The sequence below is a fragment of the Oryctolagus cuniculus genome, chromosome 1, assembly GCF_051225735.1.
Source record: "Oryctolagus cuniculus isolate XC-2025 breed Fujian yellow rabbit chromosome 1, ASM5122573v1, whole genome shotgun sequence".
Lineage (NCBI taxonomy): Eukaryota > Metazoa > Chordata > Mammalia > Lagomorpha > Leporidae > Oryctolagus > Oryctolagus cuniculus.
The window spans coordinates 171,173,186-171,197,844 of record NC_142867.1 but is presented as its reverse complement, the minus strand read 5'-3'; the positions used below and the strand labels follow the sequence as shown (position 1 = coordinate 171,197,844).

General features: G+C 36.8%; 1 protein-coding gene across 35 annotated transcripts in view; it reads left to right on the top strand.

Annotated features, from left to right (window-relative positions):
- The window catches only part of PTPRD (protein tyrosine phosphatase receptor type D), a 1,783,257-nt gene extending 1,769,391 nt beyond the window's left edge, over positions 1-13,866 (top strand). For all 35 annotated transcript variants that reach the window (XM_089316625.1, XM_089316627.1, XM_089316774.1 and 32 more), the window contains 5 exons: positions 50-176; positions 1,727-1,852; positions 4,938-5,092; positions 8,246-8,381; positions 10,201-13,866. In XM_089316625.1, coding sequence (XP_089172751.1) covers positions 50-176; positions 1,727-1,852; positions 4,938-5,092; positions 8,246-8,381; positions 10,201-10,269 — 613 coding nt within the window. In that variant the 3' untranslated portion in view covers positions 10,270-13,866. The remainder of the gene's footprint in view (positions 1-49; positions 177-1,726; positions 1,853-4,937; positions 5,093-8,245; positions 8,382-10,200) is intronic.
- The last annotated feature ends 10,793 nt before the right edge of the window (positions 13,867-24,659 follow it).

The window sequence follows — 24,659 nt, the reverse complement described above, 5'->3', positions numbered from 1 at the left end:
GTATGTTCCCTGGATACTTTAACATGCTTTTTAAACCTCTGTAACTTAGGCAACAGAAAGCCTACATTGCTACCCAGGGGCCCTTGGCAGAGACCACCGAAGACTTTTGGCGGATGCTCTGGGAACACAATTCCACCATTGTCGTGATGCTCACTAAGCTGCGTGAGATGGGCAGAGTAAGTGTGTGCCACCCTTGGTGTGTCTCCTCATACACATTCACTGTAGATATAAATAAATGAGGAATTCTTTTTAATAACTCAAGTGCCAGCATCATTTCTTTGATAGGAAACTATCCTGGACACATGTGGACCATTCATTAATCCTTGTTGTTTCTAATTTGCAAAGCCACATCAGGTTCTTTGAAGTGTATTTTGAAAATGGATCTAGTGCTTAGTTTCCAATAAAGAAAAATCATAGAAACTAGTGCTCCCAGTGACTTATATCTGCTTCTCACTGTATGCTTGTTTCCTTTCACATTGGACAGGATGGAGTTTCATGAGCAAATGTGTTGTGATTTCTCTAGTTGAAGAAATCTTTCTTTCATTCCTGAAACAAATTCTTACTTTCCTGCCTTCTATGCCCATTCAATAAATTTTGAAAGTTGCATAATTGTTCTAAGGATATAGTCTAGTAATCCTACACCACTTTTTAAAAATGAATGTACTTAGGCCGGTGCCGCAGCTCACTAGGCTAATCCTCCACCTTGCGGCGCCAGCACCCCGGGTTCTAGTCCCGGTCGGGGTGTCGGATTCTGTCCCGGTTGCCCCTCTTCCAGGCCAGCTCTCTGCTGTGGCCAGGGAGTGCAGTGGAGGATGGCCCAGGTGCTTGGGCCCTGCACCCCATGGGAGACCAGGAGAAGCACCTGGCTCCTGCCATCAGATCAGCATGGTGCCCCGGCCACATCACGCTGGCCGCGGTGGCCATTGGAGGGTGAACCAACGGCAAAAAGGAAGACCTTTCTCTCTGTCTCTCTCTCTCACTGTCCACTCTGCCTGTCAAAAAATTAAAAAAAAATTTTTTAAAAAGTACCTAAATACACATTAAACAGATACTTACGAGCCTATCTTTGAGATTCAGTAGTTGCTAGCATTTTTGCCATATTTGCAAGAGGTATTTTTCTCTCCCTCTTCTTGTATAAATTAAATGGTAAAGCTGTAGTTAGAACCCAGCTTCTAGAGCCCCAAAGAGAGCAAAAAAGAAAATCAGAGTAAGAAAGTAACTGACTTCTCCTGATTTGATAGTTTACTCTCTGCAGGGGCTTAGCCAAGTCATTAAAACCACCTGGGCCCCAGTTTCCTCAATTGACAACTGAGATTGGACTAGATCAATTCAGAGGCTTATTTCTGCCTTTATATTGATGATTATTTTCATTACAACTTGCAATGGTGCAAACCTTTTGTGTGTTTGCAATGCATGATTTACATTGCCCGCACTATGTAAGGACTTATATAACTGTTTTGATAACTTGTAGATATGAAGGTATTAAATTCAACAAGTATGTATTAAGCAACTACTAAATTGCAAGTCCTATGCTGGATACCATGGGCAAATATGAGCCAAATGCTTTCTTTTTTCTCCAGGAGTTTATGGTTTCAAAAAGAAAAACACACAGTTCAAGTTGCCTTGAATTTTGAAACTTTATTAATGAAAAAAGGAATTAGATAGATAATAGCCAAAGCCTTATTTACACTTTGTGTACATTAATACTAACTTTATCTCCTTTTAGGAGAAATGTCATCAGTACTGGCCAGCAGAACGATCTGCAAGATATCAGTACTTTGTTGTAGATCCCATGGCTGAGTACAACATGCCACAGTATATCCTAAGGGAATTCAAGGTCACAGATGCCAGGGTAAGTTGGCAGAGTCTTTGACTCCTAACCATTAGCTAAAACATAGTCTAAAATTTACCTCTCTTGGAGAAATATTTGCCAAGTGACCATATTCCCAAGGAGAAAAGAAATCACCCAACCTGGAGGACTTTAAAATATATATATATAAAAGAGAAGCTTATCCTCTGTCTGGCATGCATTCTCAAACCCAGGTTTGGCTTCCATTCAAACATAACATCTGGCAGCTCAACTTTTGGGATGCACTTGGTGAGTGTTTGTTCTGGGAAGCATTTACTGATTGGTTGGCTGTGCTTACAGTCACCTTCTCAGCTCATTCTCTTTGGAGCTTTTTTGACTTCTTCATTACTTGAGGCTGTAAATATGTTGTTTTGCAAAGCCCTTTAGGTCATGTGGACTGGGAGGTTAATTTGGTATGATTTTAAAACTGCAGAGCAAATGGCATTCTTTAGAAGAATCTGACAAGCTTTGCACATTCTAATTTGATTCCTGGCATGGTTTATTCCTCCATGTACTAAAGTGTCTGCCCATGAGAGCAGTGCACCCATAACCCTTGTTGGCTAATTTTCATTCTGCATTTCTTATCTAGATTGCTGAATCCAAGGTTCAGCTCTGATGTAAGATATTCTCTGCATAAAGTTTAATATATTTGCCTTTTGGCTACTTTCAAACCATGTTTACAAATACATCTTGGGGAGAAAGGGTCAGTTCAAAGCCCTGCTATGTTTTGGAAATGTCCCCACGGGTGGGTTGAATAAAACTCCAGGGTAAAGCTATTTACTTGATCCACTGTTTTTTTCTGGAAGAAGCTTTCCCAAATTCATGTTCAGAGATTGTCTGCTAATCCCTAAAGCCTGGCCCTGGCTGTTGACCTAAAGTGAAAAAGAAAGTGGTTAGCAGGAGGGCTGGCCCAGGTGACAGACCTGCTAATCCCAGAAAATCTAAAGTATTAACTACCCTGAAGGTTAGTGTTCTCAAGGCAGTAGTTAAGTCCCTGGGTCTTATGTTTGGGTTGAGGAAGCAAGAATGCCTTGGTGACTCACTATATTGTTAAAAACTAAAAAATAATAATAAAATCATGGCCTTTCAGAATTTGAAAATAGGTATAAGGGAGAAAATTTTAAATGCTTTATAAGTAAGCTCAGCAAGTATTTCAGATGATAAAAATTAGAAGGAAGGCTTCACCAATGGCAGAGACACCTTTACCTCTCTTTGCATTCCTAAATTAAATCCAGTTCACCATAAGTGAAAGAAAGATTGAAACAGGAACTTGCTCACTTGTGTCCCTGAGATTATATATATATATATATATATACACATATACACACACACACACACACATATATATATATATATATATAATTTTAGCTACCACAGCACTTGCTGCTTGTGCTCCTGGGGTGTTTCTAATCTCAACTTTCCAGTTTAGAAAGCAAGTTGCTCCTTGAAAATACAGTCTTATTAAACAGGTAACCTTTAAACATAGTCAAGTGGTCTGTCCTCCAAATAGTAAGGGTTTGTGCACATGACCTCTTTTTGCTATTAAAAGCCACTGTGGTCAAAAATGAAATCCCAAGGACATTTAGAGGAGAAAAATCTGCATTACCTGGCTTCTGGCTTTGCTTCTTGTGCTTTCCAAACCTTTTGCAGAAACATAGAGAAGTAAATCATGCTTCTATGGTAACCCTCCACGAGTTAGTTATAGGGCCATGTGGTTACTGGTGGGTTTCCCAGTGTTCCGACCGAGCTGGTGTGATCTTCCTGTTTTTACCTCCATCCCCAAATGATTTCAGTGAAGAATCCACCCTGTACTTGTGGGAGCTACCAAGCTAGTTGGTTTGTGCCCACCTCAAGTTCAGTTATTTGCTCTTCTCCATATGACCGAATGAGAAAGATTGCATCTCTGTCTACTTACCCAGAATCCTCAGAATATGTATGTCTGCTTTCAAAAGAAATTTAATGGGAACATAGGTATTAACAGAAATGGAAAGGCAGTCCAAGTTGAAGTCTCTTCAAGTGGAAGGAGCCACCTGGGAACAGGGCCCCTTCAAGTAGGATCAGTCTCTCCACTTTTGAAAGAGTTTGAGTTATCTCTTCTTAGATGAACCAGAGGGGGAAGTTGATGGGCATAATTGTTATTTCTGCTTCTGTAAACAGAGCATCCCTTCAGCTCTTATTGTGCTTCCAGAAATATCATAAACTCCAGAAGGAATCAGAAGTGTTTAGTATCTTCTTTTCAAGCCACTTGTACTTCATGAGTCAGAGCAATTTTGCCTAATCGCTTTAGGAAACACTCTTCTCACATCTGGTTTGTGTTCCTTCTGCCTTTTGGTTTCTTTGTATGAAGCCCCCCACATCCTTCCTAATTCCTGTGCTCCACCAAGAAGAGTCCTCTTTCAGAAAAGGGCATTTATTTGCTGATAATCTCTTTGATATACTTGAGGGGTGTCTACTTCCTGCTTATGACCATAGTCACATGGGACACATGTGTCTCCTCTGTTGGCTAAAAATTGTATGTATGCCTCTGAGACATGTGGGCATCTAGGTTAACAGCAACTATCCAGTTTCTGTCAGATCTTCTGAATGTCACATTTGTCATCTGACAGTGCTAGAAATATGTAAGCAGAGCAGATAACAGATTGTTAAGACAGTAGCAAAACCTCTGGTCTGTATGGCATGTCTGGATACTCCTTTCAGTAGTAAGAATTTATTGAGCTCTACATTGTTTAACATGGAGTATATATTTTTCTTGTAGGAAACCATGTAGGCATAGTGTTTTGATCTCAAATTTTGGGTCTTGGGTCATTTGCTAAAACAGGAGCTGCATTGACTACTCACTATCTGAAGTGTAGGTTTTTAACTGGGCATTGTGAGAGGAAGTACATTTATGATTTAGGTGCATGTGAATGCAAATACGTGAATAGCAGATAAAATACCCATATAGCTATGTTTGCTGTTAAACGTGCCCCTAACCTCTTCTGCCCTTTTTATTTTTGGGAAAAAATTATGATTGTTCTTGTGGTCTGTGTGCCTGCTGAATCCTCCTGGCACCCTCCTTTGTGGCTGGTATGTGGCTTTCCATCTAAAGGACGGCCAGTCCCGAACAGTGAGGCAGTTCCAGTTCACTGACTGGCCAGAACAAGGAGTGCCAAAATCTGGAGAAGGATTTATTGACTTCATCGGCCAAGTTCATAAAACAAAAGAGCAGTTTGGCCAAGATGGACCCATTTCAGTCCATTGCAGGTGAGTTCAAGATCAAGAGTGTTAAGTTTCCATTTGTGATTTATGCAATGATAACTCTGAAAATTTGTGTTGTTGCCTATTCATTGCCTATATAGGCTTATTGAAGCACATCTGCTTTAAATGAAACTTTGTTCTCAGAATTATATGGTGAAACTTAAAGGATTCACTTAACTTCTTTACCATAAAATTAAAATAAGCATAGAGAGATTTTCATCACCCCACTATATCTATCCTAAGAAAAATAAAACAAAACAAAATAGTAGCTTTTCTTGCCAATTTTACCTTAATAGGAGTTGTTGGTGCATTCCTTACTAATAATTTGCTCTGTTAATCATTTCCGACTTGCCTTGATTTCATAGCATTGCACTGATAACTATCTTTCTGCATCTTTCTCCTATGTTTGTCTTCTTGAGCAAACCATAAATAGCTATCAAGAGTTAATGACAATACTAATTCTTGCCAGCCAATAAGTGATTAGAATGATACCACAGATAAAAATGCAATTTGCTTGAAAATTGTCGCCATATCAGAAAATGAAGCACCTTAAAGTTAATTATTTTCAATAGTTTATAGAACGTTTTATAATTCAAGTCATTGAAGTTAATAGGAAGAACAAGCAAATGGTTTAGACATTCACTATCAAGTCTGTACTTTTGAAACTTACTTTGCAAAAACCTCATAGCAAAAGGAATTTGGCTACTTTTGTTTAAGCTAAAAATTTTATGATGAAACCAGTTTGACATCTCAGTTTCCAATCTTACAAGCAAAATCTTGAGACAGTTTATTTAAATTTTTTTTACTCCAATGCTTAAATATATAGTTTTTAATGACAGACTGTGTGAAAGTTCCAAAACAGGAAAAATCTTAGACCTTGGCTTAATCTGTGTCTTAGTCCCAGTTCTGCTATTAAGAAACTCCACGAAAATTGGAAAAAGTCTCTAGACCCCAATTTTTTCAGCTGATCTCTAAAACACTTTCTAGTACACTTTGTTTCTCAGCCATGGTATATTATGTGAGAAACAGACATTTTGTGTTGACTTGGAAAAAGTCCTCCATACAACCAAAGAACATATAAGAGATAATACACGGACTCATATTCAAAGTGGATGGACTATATTAGGCTTGGATTACCTGGATATTTAACTTTGCATGTAACTGTTCTGAATGCTAATTTAAGCCTTCTCTGGCATTTGCCATAAGGAAAAGGATTGTATTTAACTTAATGTACATTATAAGCTTTTAACCATTCCCATAAATACATAAGTATTTCTGTGTAGATTACTTACCACTTTTGTTCTCACAAAATGATTTTAACATCTCTTCAAAGAAACACTATGGCAAGTTTTTCACTTAAGACTAGATATGTCCTCTTATCTAGAACTGTCCTGAACATAGCACTTCCTTTATTTACATTTTAATGAATTAACATGATAAAGTAAATAAATGTAGACGTTATAAGGCCAAATCTGTTGTTTTCTTTGAAAGGACTTAGTAGAAAGCCAGAAACACTGCATTTTGTTGCATCTGACCAGGCAAATCAAAACAATAGACTCTGGAGTACCTGGACCATTCAACAAAAGGGTCATAAATCACAGTCCTTCAGGACTGTGCGAGATTTTCAAGGTTGAAAAGGGACCTTCAAGGTCATCGGCTGCGTCTTCACAGAAGCTGTGACTGCTGCCCGTGGATTTTAAAGCCTTGCTTCCCATTTTCTGTTTTAGGCTCTTCAGAAATCACAGTTTAAAAAGGGACACACTATTTATACATGCCTGTCAGCTACATCCCCAAGTAAATGAATCCATCCATTTTCTACAGCCTTTGCCCAAGCGTTACACATGCCATTTAATTAGGATCCAAAATTGTAGGGATTTTTCAGATTATATTCACTGTTTTTCTCATTACCTAAACCTCCAGATGCTCTCCTACTTCTTAAGTGCACCAGGACTATGAATTAATTTTCTTTCTTGCTGCTGTGAAGATTCTGGAATTATCTTTAAAAAGTAAAAATAACAGAGAGGAACTCAAAACCTTGCTAACATGGTGAGAGGAATCCTGGAGTTTCAGCTACTGATCATCTAAAAGTAGTAGATAAGTGTACAGATCAGTGGCTCGCAACTTTTTTTTTTTTTTTGATTAGAGAAAACTTTGATAGCCTGCTGAAAATTACATTTCAGGAAACAGGGAAAAAAATACAGTTACAGAAGCCATACATATATTTACAGGATTTTCACAGGCCCTCCCAAAGATTTAAGTGAAACATCTCATGTCAAAAAAACCTTGTTAGAGAATCTCTTTGCTCAGGTCAGAGCCGTGGTTCACTTGGCTAATCCTCCACCTGTGGTGCTGGCACCCTGGGTTCTAGTCCTGGCTGGGACTCTGGATTCTGTCCCGATTGCCCCTCTTCCAGGCCAGCTCTCTGCTGTGGCCCGGGAGTGCAGTGGAGGATGGCCCAAGTGCTTGGGCCCTGCACCCCATGGGAGACCAGGAGAAGCACCTGGCTCCTGGCTTCGTATCAGCGCGGTACGCCGGCTGCAGCGGCCATTGGAGGGTGAACCAACGGCAAAGGAAGACCTTTCTCTCTCTCTCTCTCTCAGTGTCTAACTCTGCCTTCTCTTTGCTCAAATCACAACAGTTGTCACTATTTGACTAGTCTGGGTATCTTGCATATATGTTTAAGAGGTGTAATGCCCTGCATGGATTTTAAGTGACTGAAAGGAGAGAGCAATGCACAGTAGAAGTTACAGTTGCTCAGTTCATTTCAATCTGTTCAGAATGATTCTGTGCTTTTAAATTGTTCAGTAGGAAAGGTCTGCATTTCAGGGTCCGCATGACGACTATAAGCCTTTATTTTACTTACCTTTTCTTTTAGCCATTTACTTTACAATATATTTTGGTTTCCTGGTCTTTCTAGAATGGCATATATCCCCAATTGAAAAGTCATTTGACTTTATAAGACTTAATCCGAATCGCTCCACATTCATTCTCACATGTTATTACAACACACCACCCAAGATTTGTCATTTTGTGAACTCGGTATCACACTTTCCTGGACATTGGAATGTGGAAGCTGGTGGCAGAACAGCCACCTCCGAACACATTAGCCAGGACTATGAGTTGCTCCTTTCATTAACTTTACCTTTGTGATTGTGGCAGTGCGGGTGTTGGAAGAACCGGAGTCTTCATCACACTCAGCATTGTCTTGGAAAGAATGAGATATGAAGGAGTTGTAGATATCTTCCAGACTGTCAAAATGTTAAGAACACAACGGCCAGCCATGGTACAGACTGAGGTGAGAAAAATCTCTATGAGGTCATCACATCGCTTGAACCGAAGTTTTACTAACCAGAACCTCAGAGTCCAGGGACTCCCCACACCACATGCAAAGTACAACAAGATATGGTGGGAAAAGCATTGAATCCTTTAGTAGTTTTGAACCTCATATTCCTCCTCAATTGTGTGACATTATCAATATCTTAGTGTTGTGGAAGTGATGTAATATTATATGTTAGGTTGAACTCAGGAAATTGTCACTATGTGACCATTTATGTCCTATAAAATAGCAAATTGTTAAAATTCATTATATTCTTATTAACATAAAGTGCATATTTATATATAAATAAATAAAACACTGTGTCTGCCACATGCTATACCCTCAGCCCATTTTACATCTTTATTCTCTCTTTGTAAATCTACAGAAATATCAAGTGCTGTATATTGCATTTTTTAACAATGGTACTTTTAAATTTTGGGGTCCTACATAAACCTTTCTATGCCAATGCTTGATAAAGAAATTTAGATATTTCCCAGCATAATATGAGCTAGTGATGTAGCCAGTCTGGCCTATTGACTGTTCATTTCTTAGGATGAGTGATACTGTTTATGTTCCTCAAACAGCCACTAAATTATATAATTTACATGTGTTGCTAAATACATCATTCACAGTATCTTCCAGACTTTGATTTCAAAATAGTACAAGCCTTTGGCTTGCAGTGCTCAAAACATTATGTCAGCCTGACATACTTAATGGGTGTTGGGGGTGACAGAGGGAAATTGGACGTTTAAAAACCCTTAACATTTAGCCAAGCAACTTACTGTGACAAGACGGGAAAGCAAACTCTATTTATTTTGTATTACCATTTTTATTGTGGAGGAATGCACATTTAGCAAAATAGAAACTATCTACTTTCAGCCCCATTGGCTACTGAAGATAAGTTTCTCTTATGGGGAAAATCCTACTTTTCGCATCCCTATAGTTAACCTGTAAATTGTAATTTTGCCATCTTTCCAACAATGCTCCAATTTGTTCCAATATGACAGCATTCTTCCTTGTCTGAAAAAGGCATGTTTCATACTGTTTTATTTTAGTATGAGCCTTTGTAGAACAGACAACTAACAAATTCACACTGAATTTGGCCAAATGGCACAAGTATTTTTGGATGTGGACAACCAATCTTGTGATGCCATTTTCAGACATAAAAAGCTGGAAAATCCAGCACCTTGAGTCACTGGCTTTGTGTGTCTGATGTTTCTCAGATGCTACCTTCGGCTACCTCTGTCACTTACAAATGAACATCAGAAATAAGAGTAAGCCTCATTACCAGCAAGGATCTGCTGTCCAATCATATTTTTTTAGATTCAAACTCTGTTATTCATAGCCCAGAAAATAAGTAAATTCAGATTTTCTTCAAGACGGTTTGTATCAGTCTTTCCTAAATATACAAACTAAGAATTAGTTATCACGAATAAGCAGATAATTATAAACAATGACTGCAGGAAGTAAGGAGTTTGCATATTCAGTTGGTGATAATTATTGATGTGTCTTGGAAAAGATTTCACACTCGTCTGGAAGATAATGTTCACTGGAGCTGGCACTATGTGGAGTTAGGAGACTATTTTAGTCAAATTGATTAGTGAAGTTACTAAACACTCCATGTGGCTGATTGTTCTTTGTTTGCCATAACTGATTGATCATTGGATCGAATTGATTGACAGGGGTAGTAATTTTGTCCCCATAGATGTCCCTTTGTTTTCCAATATTGACTTTTATTTTTCTACTAAGATATGCTCATAGTCTCTTCCCTTCTCTCCCCATGTCTTGTCTCTTGCAGGATCAGTATCAGTTTTGCTATCGAGCCGCACTAGAGTACCTGGGCAGCTTTGATCACTATGCAACGTAGAAACCCTTGACCCATTCTGGATTTTTACTGCAGGCCCTTCAGTATCCATGGAGTCTCTTCTGAGCCATACAGGGCACTTGAGAAGTCCTTCTTAACTTCTAGCTAACAACCACATAGTGGGACTATTACACACAAAACAAATGAAAAACAAACTATTCCAGGTGGACCAAGAATCCAGTTTAATAATCTAACCTGAAAAAATATTACAGAGAATCCTGACTTATGGGGCATCTGAAGGATTTTATCTACAGATACCTCAAGGATTCAAAACAAAGGGAAGAAGAAATCACAGCAAAGAACCACCATCTTGTTCAGGATTGCTTGATAGATGCAAGACGTTTGCTGGTGTGGCTTCTCTCAGACAAATGGACTGTGCTTTGGCATCGCCCCTTCCCACCATATGCTCATAATAACATTTTAGGAAGAAACGGGGTGGGGGGGAGGGAATGTTTAAAAAGAAAGTCCTTGGTTTAGTTTTTTAGTATTGTAAAGATACTGCTGACCTGTGCTTCATTTCTAACTGTGTAAACTTTTTTTTAACAAAATGTATCATTCGATAAAGTGGATTTTAAAAAAAAGTTACATAATTCTTCATTTTTTTATTTCCAAATTGTAGGTTTTTTTAAGCTGTAGAACTGTTATCTGTAATTTCTTGCTGTAGAAATATCAAATAATTTGAAACTTTGCACATTTTTGTGCAATACACTTAATCTACGTTATTGATTTGTCACATATTACTTTTACATTTCTGTTCAGTTTTGGGTTAGTGAGAAAGTACCCATTCTTGTCAGACAATTTTGTTTTGTTTTGTTTTGGGAATCAACAGGGAGGCGCAAAGTATAAAGTTGCTGCTAACATATATACATATATATCCATATTTTATGAGGGTGTCTATGTATATATAGACAGTATGTCCACTCCAAAAGATAGATACAGCTGTCATTTTAGTTCTCCCATGATTTAGTTTTTTAAAGGTAGAAAAGCTATTATACTCATGTTTTTCAATTTTTTCTTAATTTTATGAGACATGGATATTTCTTAATATCACAGAACTTTAATTTTTCAAAGGGAAATGAGGAATGCACATCAGTGATTGCCAAACCTCACCCCCTAATTTCCTACCCCATTGCCCTCCACCCACCTGGTCCTTTCACAAATACTGTTTTCTTCACCAGGCTTCCAACAAAATTCAATATTTCTAAACACTCTAGTGCAATAAAAATTATTGAATATCTAAGAGGTGTGCATGTGGGAAAGGTCAGTGCATATCCCTTTAGGAGGGGAGAATGTTGTAATATATCAGCTATCAAGTCGTTTTTAAAAAGTGTATTCAATCGTATATTGTCTATAGTATGTGCTATGAAATTTGCATTTATGATATGTAACAGGGGCAAAGCCAAACTCATGTTACTCTGTTCAGTCAGAATCATTTTGTGGCATACAGCATTCCTGGGAAGTGCTGTACTTTGTTTTGCTTTGGTTTTAGTTTTGCATTTAGAGTGCCTTATAATTGATGCCTATTTTAATAGCATTTCTTTTTACCTTTTGGTTCATGTTTCCATTAGTTGTTCATTTTCTGTTACTCTTTCAATTAAAGCATTATCTGTTTACCACATGTACAAAAACTCTTTGAATAATATGCATTCCTAGTTTTCAGCCAAGTAGAAGATGGTAGTGATTTTACCAGCCCAAAGCACTTGGATAATCAGGGCCCTTTTTCCTTTCATAACTGTCAACATCAGGAAAAGCTACTTGTTTTATTTATAATCCCTTCCAAATCTACTCGGGAACATGCAGTAACTGCACCAAACTTATTTTAGTAGCAAACATCATTGGCAATTTAGAATGGATTCGCTATTCCATTAGGATTTTTCTAAAAGGCCAGATAAACAATATATATCTCCGACATGATTCTTCCACCATAATTTCTCTAGGAAGCCATGAATGATGGCATGAGCTTGCCACGTCCCACATGATTTTAAAGAACGTTCAAAAACTCCATGGAACTCTAAAAGCATTTTGGTATAGATATGATACTTTGGTTTAATTTTTGCTTCATGGATATTCTGCATGAAAGGATTTTTGTTTTCATGTTTTCCCATCACTAGCAGAATGAAATCCAAGAGACCAAACACTTGCAAGCATCATATTTGAGCACTTTTATAAAAAAAAATAAAAAGAAAAAAAAAGAAAAAAGCTATATAATTCTTAAAAAAAAAAGTATCTAGAAGGCTACCTCAGAATGAGACTCTCTAATCTACATCAGAACCAGAGAAGAATGTGCACTATGTGGGTCTGTTATTGTTTTCTTTCAGTTTGTATCTTTTGGAGATTTATCCAAGTGCCAGATTACTCAGTGCTGTAATTTTCTTTAATGAAACAAAGGGGGTCAGACAGACATTGCATCAACCAGACATGCCATGTTGGACATGTAGACTCGGATGGAGTATTGCACACCAAAACGACTGACCAATGAGCAGTTTGTCTCCCTGAAACAAACACTGCCCATTTGGTAAAAGGGAAGGACGGCACTAATCACCAGAAGGAAACGAATGGGATGCATACCATAGACGAATGAGGCGGAGACTATTCCAAAAATCTCACTGTTCAGGAGCTGTTCCTAGAACTAACTCCCTTACTGTCATTGATGTGCATTCCACTCTATATTTTTCTGTACAACCATTCAATTTTTAATTTCCCAGGTAAACATCTTTATCTGTCATTTCAATAACCTTTCCGGTTTCCGATTATTTTCATCGCCATAACCAGTACGGTGCTATTATTTACCTATGTATGTGTAGTTATGTATAATTTTGTAATTAGTTACAATGGTAAAAAAATCAAAATATATAAAAAGTGATTTGTACAGAACTTTATTTTAGCTCTTTTTTAAAAATGATTTGCATGGTTAGACAACGGCGAGGACAGCCAGGGGAGGGAAGGGCCTCTAGGGAGCTTTGCACTTTCTATACCTTTGTACTATGCACTGCCCTATTGATTCTACACCCAATAATGTTATTACTTGAACCCATCTGTAAGAAACTGCTTCAGAAATTCATTTATGTGTATGTAAATAACACAATATAGAAACAGGAAAGGAAAAAATCTGCAGTAATGCACATTTTTTTTCTTTCCTGTTTGTCTTCATTTTGCTTTGTTTTTATCCTTTATCCACTTTATTTTGAATTCCCTGTTCATTTTCCTTTTGGGGTTTTGATTTCCTTTTTGGTTCATGAGTGCCCTGATACTCCAGCAGAGATCAGAAGGCTACAGATCCATCCTATCCATCCGTTACGTGGCTTTGCCATCCAAGCTTGGAGTGTCTTTACAAAGATAACAGTTGTGTTCTTTGCTCTCGTTTTGGATGCATAGACTGAAAAACTTAAAAAAAAATAACTTGTAAAATGGCTTGTTAAAAAAATACAATTACCTCTAATTAGTAGTACGCGTAAATGTTTTACAGAATGAAAGGCGTGCTTTTTATTTTCTTACTTCGTTACATTGGTGGCGAAAGAAGTCTGTATGAAAATCAGTTCTTTGCTGACACAAGTTCCATTTGTTACAAATGAATTCTAATAAAAATGTCAGTGTTATGCAGCCCCGGTCCTTTGTTTTTGTCCACTCAAGCACTTGGTTTTGAACTGTCCATACGTTCTGTCTTCTGTTCTGCTTATCTACTTAGTTCCTTTGTGCTAATAGTAATTCTTCCTGAGATACTGTTTACAAGGGCCTACCTTGAGGTAAGTGGTTTTCATTATTAAGCAAACCAAGGCACAGAGAAATAGTTTGCACAAGTTCACCTATCAAAGAGGCATTGGTTTAGTTCATATTAATTATCTTAGGCAATCACTATGTGGAGATGACTACAAAATAAAACAATCACATTATCTATATAAAAATTGTCAACTACTTGAAAAAATTGAAAGCTGTCATGCATACAAAATTTATCTCCTCAATGTTAATTTCTTAAAACCTTTCTTAATGTGTCTGGGAAAATACTTGATTTGGATTGTTTATTCACTCAATAATATTGAGTATTGATTATGGTTAGTAACCATTCTAGGTATTGTGGGGCAGCTTTGAACAGTTGAGATGCTGCTGCTAATTACAGAGAGATTACAGTGTCAGAGAATGGCATTGAAGTAAAAATAAAATTATACTTAGACAAGTGCAACGAAGTAAAGTTTAAAACCCATGAAGGTTAAGATTTTCAGTTGTGGGGGCAGTGCTGTGGCATAGCCAGTAAAGCTGCTACCTGCGGTGTCGGCATCCCATGGGTGCCAGTTCGACCTAGCTGCTCCGCTTCCCATCCAGCTCTCTGCTATGGCCTGGGAAAGAAGTAGAAGATGGCCCTGGTGCTTGGGCCCCTGCACTCACGTGGGAGACTCAGAAGAAGCTCCTGACTCCTGGCTTCAGATCAGCGCAGCTCTAGCAGTTGTGGCCAATTTGAGAGTGAAACAGGAGATGGATCAATCTCTCTCTCTCTCTCTCTCTGCCTCTCCTTCTCTCTGTGTAGCTCTGACTTTCAAATACATAAATAAATCTTAAAAAAAAGAAGATTTTCAATTGTGAAATGACAGAAATCTGACACAAATTGCATGTAGGAAAATAAAAGTGTGGCTTATCTACTAAAGATTAGCAATAACTAAACTCAGCCTAAAAGAATAGGAATGGAGAGCTTTTTTTTTTTTTTTTTTTTTTTTTTTTTTTTTTTTTTTTGACAGAGTGGACAGTGAGAGAGAGAGAGACAGAGAGAAAGGTCTTCCTTTGCCGTTGGTTCACCCTCCAATGGCCGCCGTGGCCAGTGCACTGCAGCCGACGCACCGCACTAATCCAAAGGCAGGAGCTTTTTTTTTTTTTAATTTATGTTCTTTATTTGAAAGAGAAAGAGGTGGAGCCAGAGAGAGAGGTCTTCCATATGCTGGTTCACTTCCCAAATGACTGCAATGGCCAGAGCTGCACAGCTCTGAACACAGGAGCCTGGAGCTTCTTCCGGGTATCCCATGCAGGTGCAGGGGCCCAAGGACTTAGGCCATCTTACACTGCCTTCCCAGGCCATAGCAGAGAGCTGGATCAGAAGTGAAGCAGTCGGGACTCCTACTAGTGCCCATATGGGATGCTGGTTTAACCCACTGCAACACAGCACCTGCCTCCAAGGAATGGAGAATCTTGATAGAACTAGATTCAGGGCTTGGGTAATGTTTTCAGGACTTAGTGCCTCCCCAAATATTCTTGAATACTTTCTACTTTCTTAGTGTCAATTTTAACTCCTTTTTGTGGAAATTTAGAGGTCAAATACCATAAGCCAGGCTTCCCAAAGAGCACAAATAAAAATCCTAGAAGGGAGTGGATTCCCCTTGTACTGACTGACCTGACTTGGGCTACATGATCATCTGATTAGCACAAATATGGAAAGTCTTCATTGAGTTGTCAAATTAAGAAGGAGTTAGGGTGGCTTTCATCTTGCCAAATAACAGTGACCGTTCGGAGACCAAGAACTGGCTGCAAATCAACACCCTTAGTTATATAAGGCAAAGCACAGATATGTTTGATAGTCAACTACCTGCTGCTGTGGAAATAATGACAGAATGAAATAATCCTGTTATCCAAATGCCATTTTTGAAATCCTATGACTAAACAGATGTTCTTCCCTCCCACATTTCATCCTTTTCTCCCAAGTAGCCCTGACTTTTGCAGATTGATCACATATAGACATTCCTCAATCAGAAAATTAAAGATTCCAGATGCATTATATCTAATAAATCACATGTTAGAAAAGAAGGATGGCTAAAAATAAATCTTGATTTTTTAGAAACTAGAAAAATAACAATTTACCTCTAAGAAGGAAAAATAATAAAGATGACAAAAATGAAATTGATAACAAGTATACCTTAGAGTATGACCAAAGTTGATAAGTTTTCTGTGAATGATAGTGAAAGTTATAAACCGTAGCAAAATGATTTAAAGAAAGCAATGAACGAATCCTTAAGATCACGAATGTAAGAGCATAATGCTTCACAACTTACCATTTGCTAATCTGTGGTTGCATGTTAGCATAAGTCAGTAAGAAACAGCCCAATCAAAATTAGACATTATGCTTGAAAGAGTACTTCACAGAAAAACAATTGCTAATTGCTCAAAAACACATGAAACTGCTCCATTTCATAAATGATCAAGGAAATCAAGGAAGAATCTGCCAATTACAACATGAATCACAAAGATCAAAACTATGTAACAAATGCCCATCAACAGAATGAATAAACAAGTGTGATAAAATGATGTAATACAACATTTTGGAGCAGTGAGTGAGTTTGGAAAATAAAATTTTGAGGAAGAAATACAATACACAAAAATACATACTGAATGAGTTCTAGTGTTTCTTGGGAAAGAAAGGAAGGGAGTGATTAGGAAAGCAAAAGGCAAACTTCTGAGGCAGTAGTGATTTCTTGACTTAAATGTGATTCCACAAATGCTTACATTTTGATAAGCCATTAACCTATACCTTTTGTGCATTTTCCCTGTTTATGTTAATAAAGCTTTATTAACATCTCTTATCTGTGCATATATATAGGTGCATATATATATGCATGCATAATAAATTGGTCTTCAAAGCTGAGAAAGGAACAGAACTGTGCTTAAATTTTGCCTTAAAGATCAAAAAGTTGTTGAAATGTGGAAGGATGCTCAACTGATGTTAACTGTCATTGTAATGGGTTATTAACAAGGCTATAGACACATAACACTTGGGGTATCTGACAAAGACAATCACAGAGGGAGATGGGAAACAACTGATGAAAAAATATGTATCCATAAAACTGGCCAATTTTCAGCTATGTTGCTCACTGTACAGGGTGCAGCTCACTTTCAGCCCACAGGAGATCCTGATAATGTGTGCATTTATGTTCAATGTTTACACAGCAGGAACTGTTTACCTGTTCGTAACCTGTTACAGTATTGAATGTTCCAAAGATTTGTTGCATAAATTTTTGTTAAGTTTTGGCTTAACCAAAATTATTTTCATTCCTCCAGTTCCTTATTATGAACTCTTTATTTTAAGAATTCTAAATAAAAGAGGTACATGGGACAGAGTAACTGTTACCCACAGTTAGATCATTAAAGTTAATAAGGGGCTTATGAACTACATATAGTTTAAAGAGATTTTAGTGTGTTTTATGGTCCTAGATTGTTTTGCTAACCTATCCAGAAATTGAAAGTGTTGAACTATTGGCTACTAAAACACAATCAGAGTATATGGATGGACAAGTGCTGGATTTATATCACTTTCGACAAATCAACTGAAAGTGCAAAGCCCATTAACTATGACAATATCATTTAGAAGGAAAAACCCAAAACTTCTGTGGGGATTTGGGGGACATAGGAAGCCCCAGAAATCTGTTTTCATACCTAGCAGAAACTGTATTGACAGAATCCCATGTAACTATTTTGGAACTCTGGAGTCTATTGATGGTTTGCAACCATCAGAAAAACTTACAGAAACTTACAGAAAAACTCTTGGACAGGATGTTGTAGTTACCTTCAGTCAATTTTCAGCTCTTTGCACAGGAGCTGCTGTCCATCACCCACCCTTAGCCCCAGGATAACCATCAGTGCAAGTGTTCATGGAGCAACCTGCACAATTCTTCTAGCAGCCAAGATGGGTCAAAAAAGGACCCTATTCTCCAGATATCAGGTATCTGTACTTGATTGCTGACTACTGCATTTGATATCAGAGGTGCAGACAAAAGGACAAGAAATCATTGTCATTGCACCTTCTCCTATTGTTTCAAGTACTTCCCTGTCCAGCTGTAGTGAAGTCTCAGTTTGTTTCTTGTCTTGTTTGATTGATTTTTGGATTGGCCCTGTGGCATAGCAAGTAAAGCCACTGCTTGCAACACCAGCATACCATATGGGCTCCAGTTCTTGTCACAGCTGTTCCACTTCCAATGTAGACCCCGATAATGGCCTGGGAAAAGCAGCAGACAATGGCCCAAGTGTCTGGTTCCCTGCCACCCACATGTGAAACCTGGATGACACTCCTGGCTCCTGCATTTGGCCTGGTCCAGCTCTGGCCATCGTGGCTATCTGGGGAGTGAACCAGAGGATGGAAGATCTCTCTCTCTGTCTCTGCCTTTCTATCTGTAACTTTGATTTTCAAACAAATAAATAAATCTTTATAAAGCCTCTCAAGAGGTTTTAAAGGCAGGTTTTAAAGGTTTTTTTCTCCTTTGGGAGCCAGATAATAAAGACTAAATTATTCAAGAACAATGCATATTCCAAAAAATAGAAAATTATTGTGCATGCAGTATGAGGAAAGACCTAAAAATATCTGAAATTTATACCTAGGCTCATCATTGGCACAGAGACAGACTGCAATACTAATAATGAATAAATGAAAAAGTACAGAAACAGCAATTTCTGGAGAGTTGGAAGAATCTGATTTTCAGAGTTGTAATATTATTAGATTCAAATGTCTAGATTAAAAGCAAAAAAAATCACAAGTCATACAAAGAAACAGGAAAGAATGATCAACTCAAAGGAAAATTATAAGTCAACAAAAACTATCCCATAAGTACTAGACAAAGACTTTTAGACAACTATCTTAATATACTCACATAACTAAAGAAAGATGTATTGAAAGTAAAGAAATGATGTATGAGCCAAGTGGAAAAATTAATAAATTGATAACCTAAAAAGGAACCCATCTTACTCCACAGAAATTCTGGAATTGAAATGCACAACAATTGAAATAAAGGATTCACTATAGGAATTCAAAGGCATATGTGAGCAAGCAGATGATAAAAAATAGCAAACTTGAAAATAGGTCAGTGGAAATTATCACATCTGAAGAAAAACCATTAAAGAAAAATGACCAGAGCCTAGGTAACCTGTGGTACACAATCAAGCAGACCAACCTACATAGTATGGGAGTCTCAGAAGAAGAGAAAACATCTGGGGGAGAGAAAATATTTGGAAAAATAGTGGCTGGAAACTTCTGAAATGTGACAGAAAACAAGAACATGAACACTGAAGAAACAAAGTAAAATTTTTAAGGAAAATCACATCAAGAAACATTATAATCAATTTTTAAAGCCAAAGATTAAGACAGAAAATTGAAAATAACCAGAGAAGTGACTCTGCAAAACAAGGAATCTTCATAACATTATCTACAAATTTCTCATCAGAAATTTAGATGTCAGAAAGTAGTATGCCAATATATTCTGCTAAAGGAAAAATAACAATTCAATTTTGGGTAAAACAGTCCTTCAAAAGTGAGAGAGATAAACACATTCTCAGATAAACCACAGCTAATAGAATTTGTTTCCACTACTGCCCTGCATGGAATACCCAAGAGAATCCTTCAGGGTGAAAAAAAAGGATACTGGACAATAAGTTGAAACCGTAGGAAGAAAGAAAGATCTCAATATAGGTAAATATATGGGCAATTATAAACACAGGTATTCTGGTAACAAAGTTTTGTAACTCCACTCTTTGTTTTATAAATAACTTGAGACTAATACATTAAAAATTATTAGACTAAAAGGCTAGCATTATCACAATGGTGGTTTTATAACTGAAAATTTTTGTACATAATTTAACAGACTAATGTGTTGAAAATAATTATTGGGGCATACAATGTATTAATACATTGTTTTGTGATATCAACTGAATCTGGTAGAGATAGAGTTGTTAAAAGCATAAGTTTTTAAAATATTTTTAAGATGCTATGTATTCAATTTAGAGTGTAATAATTTTAGGATGTTAAATGGAACACTTGTAATAACTACAAAGAAAATAGTCACAGAATATAGACAAAAGGAAATATAAACAGAATTCAAATATTTTACTGCAAAAACCAACTAATCATAAAGAAAGATGGTAAAACAGAAAATGAGTCAAAAATGCAATATGTCACATAGAAAACAAATGGCAAAATGAAAAAGTCCTTCATTGATAATAAGGAAATATAAATGTATTAAACTCAATCCAAAGGAGTTGACAAAATCAATTAAAATAAAAACATAATCCAAGTATATGCTATCTCTAAGAAACTCATTATAGATTTAAAGACACAAAAACAATGAAAGTGAAATGATGGAAACAGATTTTTCCATATACAGAGTAACCAAAAGAGAGCAGAGGAGGCTATGGTGATGTCAAACAAAATAGACTTTAATTTAAAAATTACAAGAGACAAAGAAGGATATTAATATTAATTAAAAGTTCAATACAAGAGATACAACCATTAAAACACATTCATACAATAACAAAACATCAAAATCCGTGAGGAAAAGCTTGGAGGAGAAATACATAGTTCAGTAATAATATTTGGAGACTTCAATACTCCACTCTCAATAATGGATACAGTAACCTGAAAAACAAATGAAAACAAATGAGTAAAAATAGAAAGCACTTAACACAACAAACCAACTAGATTTAAGAAGCGTATGCAGAATCCTATATCCAACAACATGCAAACACATCTACAGTTCACATGGACATTTTCCTGGATAGATCATATGTTAGGCCACAGATTAATATGAGTTGATTTTTATCCTATATCTTCTCTGACAACAGGATACAGTTAGAAATCAACAGAACTTGAAACAAAAAGAATGGTAAGAAATCAACAGTAGCAAAAGAAGTAATTTTGAAAAGCTCACAAAATTGGAGAAATTAAGCAACACATTGACATTACCACTATATCAAAGTAGAAATCACAAAGGCAGCTAGGAAATACCTAGGGATGAATGAAAATAAAAACACAATATAGCAAAACACACAGGACACAGGGCAAGCAAGGCTAAAGGGAAAATTTGTAACTCTTATATATTTGCTAAAAAACAAAAACAAAACCAAGAAAAATCTTAAATCAACAACCTAATTTATAACATAAGAAACTAGAAAAAGAAGGGCAAACCAAACCTGAGCTAGCAGAATGAAGGAAATATGAAGAGTAGGGGGTACATGAAATAAATAGGAAAATAATAGAGAAATTCAATGAAACCAAGTTAGTTTTTGAAAAAGATCAACAAAATTGAACTGAGAAATAAGATATGACTCAAATGATTGCACCTAGAAATAAAGTGAGAGGATTACTACTAGTTATGCAAAATAAAAGAATTACAAGTTGGTATTTTTCTCTTGGCAACTGTATGTCAACAAATGAGTAGCCTAAAGGAAATGAACAAAATTCTAGAAACACAAAAACTACCAAGACTTCAGCAATTAGAAGGAGAAAAATCCAATTAGTCCTTTTAGTAAGGATGCTGAATCCATTATAAAATCTCCCAACAAAGAAAATCCTGGACCTGATAAATTCAGATGTAAATTCAACAAAACAATTAAAGAATAACTAACACTAATCTTTCAATCTTTTCCTAAAAAAAAAAAGAGAATGAGGGACACTTCCTAATTCATTCTTTGAGGTTAACATTACCCTAATGCCAATATAAAAATATACACCATCCCCAACTGAGATTTGTTACTTGAATGCAAGGCTATTTCTACATAAAATAATTTAGTAACACATTAACAAGGTGAACCAAAAAGATCATTTGACAATTCAACAGTGTCTAGATTTAAGAAAAATTTCAGTAAACTAAAAACAAAGGAAACTATTGCAACACAATAAATGCCATAGGTGAAATACCTATAGATTTTCCTCTAAAATCAGGAACTAGGCAAGGATGTCTCTTTTTTTGCCAATTCTACCCAACATATTATTGGAAGACCTAAGCAGACCGATCAAGAAAAAAAAAAACCAAACGAGTCAAAATTGGAATGAAAGAATAATATACGAATTTAACAAAATAGAAGGACTCAAAATCAACACACACATTACACTAATTGGATTTCTGTAACAATGAAAAATATGGAAAATAAATTAGAAAATAATTAAATTTACAATAACATTAAAAAGAATGAAATATTGAAGATTTAACTTAACCAAGACACTGAAAGACTTGTAAAGTGAAGACTATAAAACATTGCTGAAAAATTACCAAAGAAATCTTGATAAAGAACATACTTGGAAATCATGCTTCCTCATTTCATAACTTATTACTAAGCTATGGTAATCAAAATAATGTGATAGTGGCTTGAAGAGAGACCTATAGAACAATAGAGTAGAAAGAAGAACTCAGAAATAAATTCTTGCATATATAAATAAATGATTTTTGATAAGGGTGTGCAAACACCATTCAGTAAGGGAAATGAAAATTTTTTTAACGAATGGTTCTGGAAAAACTTGATACTCACATAGAACGAAATGAAGTTAGATCCTTCCCTAAACTTGTATATAAAAATTAAGTCAAAATTTATCAAAGACCTATATGTAAGGCCTAATCTATAAAACTCTTAAAAGAAAATATTAGACAAAAGCTCCATAAAATTAGATTGAATCATGATTTCATGAATATGACATCAAAGCACTGGAAAATAATTTGACAAAATGGACTTCAATGAAAATATAAAAATGTTATACATTGAAAACTATCAGTAATCAAAAGAGAAGAATCACTATGTTCCTAAATTTTATATATATATATGTGTGTGTGTGTATATATATAATGCATGAAGTTTGTAGACCTTAAATAATTTTTTTAAAAGTGGAAAGAGAAAAAAAAAAAAAAACAAAAGGCAATCTGAAATAGGAGAAGATCTTTGAAAATCATGCATCTAGGGCCGGCACTATGGCTCAATAGGCTAATCCTCTGCCTGCGGCGCCGGGACACCAGGTTCTAGTTCCAGTCGGGGCGCTGGATTCTGTCCCAGTCACTCCTCTTCCTGTCCAGCTCTCTGCTGTGGCCCGGGAGTGCAGTGGAGGATGGCCCAGGTCCTTGGGCCCTGCACCCACATGGGAGACCAGGAGAAGCACCTGGCTCCTGGCAAGCATTTAATCTAGTAGACAAGCTGCAACCAGGACAGCCTCACTACATATAGAAGAGCCTATTGGACCATAATGGAATTGAGGCTCCACTCCCAATTCCAACTTTCTGCTATTGCACACGATGGGGGGTAGCAGGTGATAGCCCAATTAGTTAGGAAACCTGGATTTGGTTCCCTGTTCCCAGCTTTAGCCTGGTTCAGCCCTGGCTGTTGTGGCCATTTTGTAAGTGAACCAGTAGATGGGAGAGTGCTCTCTCTCTTTTGCTCGCTCACTCGCTCTCTCTCTCTGTGTCTGTCTTTGTCTCTAAAAAACATGTACATCATTACTAATTATAAGGGAAACAGATATGAAAGCATCCCTATACTAAGATACCACTTCACACCCATTAAAATTACTATCAAAATATCAAAGTGTTAGGCTAATCCTCGGCCTGCAGCACTGATATTCGGGGTTCTAGTCGTGGTCGGGGCGCCAGTTCTGTCCCGGTTGCCCCTCTTCCAGTCCAGCTCTCTGCTGTGGCCCAGGAAGGCAGTGGAGGATGGCCCAAGTGCTTGGGCCCTGCACCCCATGGGAGACCAGGAGAAGCACCTGGCCCCTGGCTTCGGATCGGCACAGCGCGCTGGCCATAGCAGCCATTTGGGGAGTGAACCAATGGAAGGAAAACCTTTCTCTCTCTCTCTCTCTCTCTCTCTCTAACTCTGCCTGTCAAAAAAAAAAAAAAATACCAAAGTGTTGGGGAAGTTGTGAAGAAATTGGAGCCCCTGTACACTGTTGATAAAAAGTAAAATACAGAACAGGCGTTTTGTAAAACAATGCATCAATTCCTCAAAAACTTAAAAAATGGAATTACCATATGATTTAACCACTACTTTTCTGGATACATACCCAACAAAATAAAAAGCAAAACCTTGAAGAGATATTTGTACACTCAGGTACTCAGGTTCATTGCTGTATTATTCACAACCACTAAATATTAGAAGCAACACATATGTCCATTTGTGTATGAATGGACAATCAAAATGTAGCATATATATTCCATAGACTGTTACTCATCCCTAAAATGGGAACAAAATTCTGACACATGCTATGACATAGATCTTGAAGACATGACTCAACTGAAATAATCCAATAACAAAGATGAATACCAAATGATAACATGTTTATGAAATGAACAAAATAAACAAAATAACCAAAAATCATGGAGACAGAAAAATAGAATGGTTCTAGGAGATGGGAGAGGGAGGAATGGGGAGTTACTGTTTGAAGGAACAAAGTTCTAAACTTACAAGATGAAAAGAGTTTTGAATATGGATACTAGTGATGGTTGCACAAAATTATGTCTTTAATACCACTGAACTGTACACTTTAAAAATGGTTAAGATGGAAAATCTTACGTGTTTATACTACAATAAACAAAAACTGGAGTGAAAAAGAAACCTGGGATCATCTTATACCTTCAGCATTCACTAGCTTGATTGATCCTATTAAAATTAATCTTCTG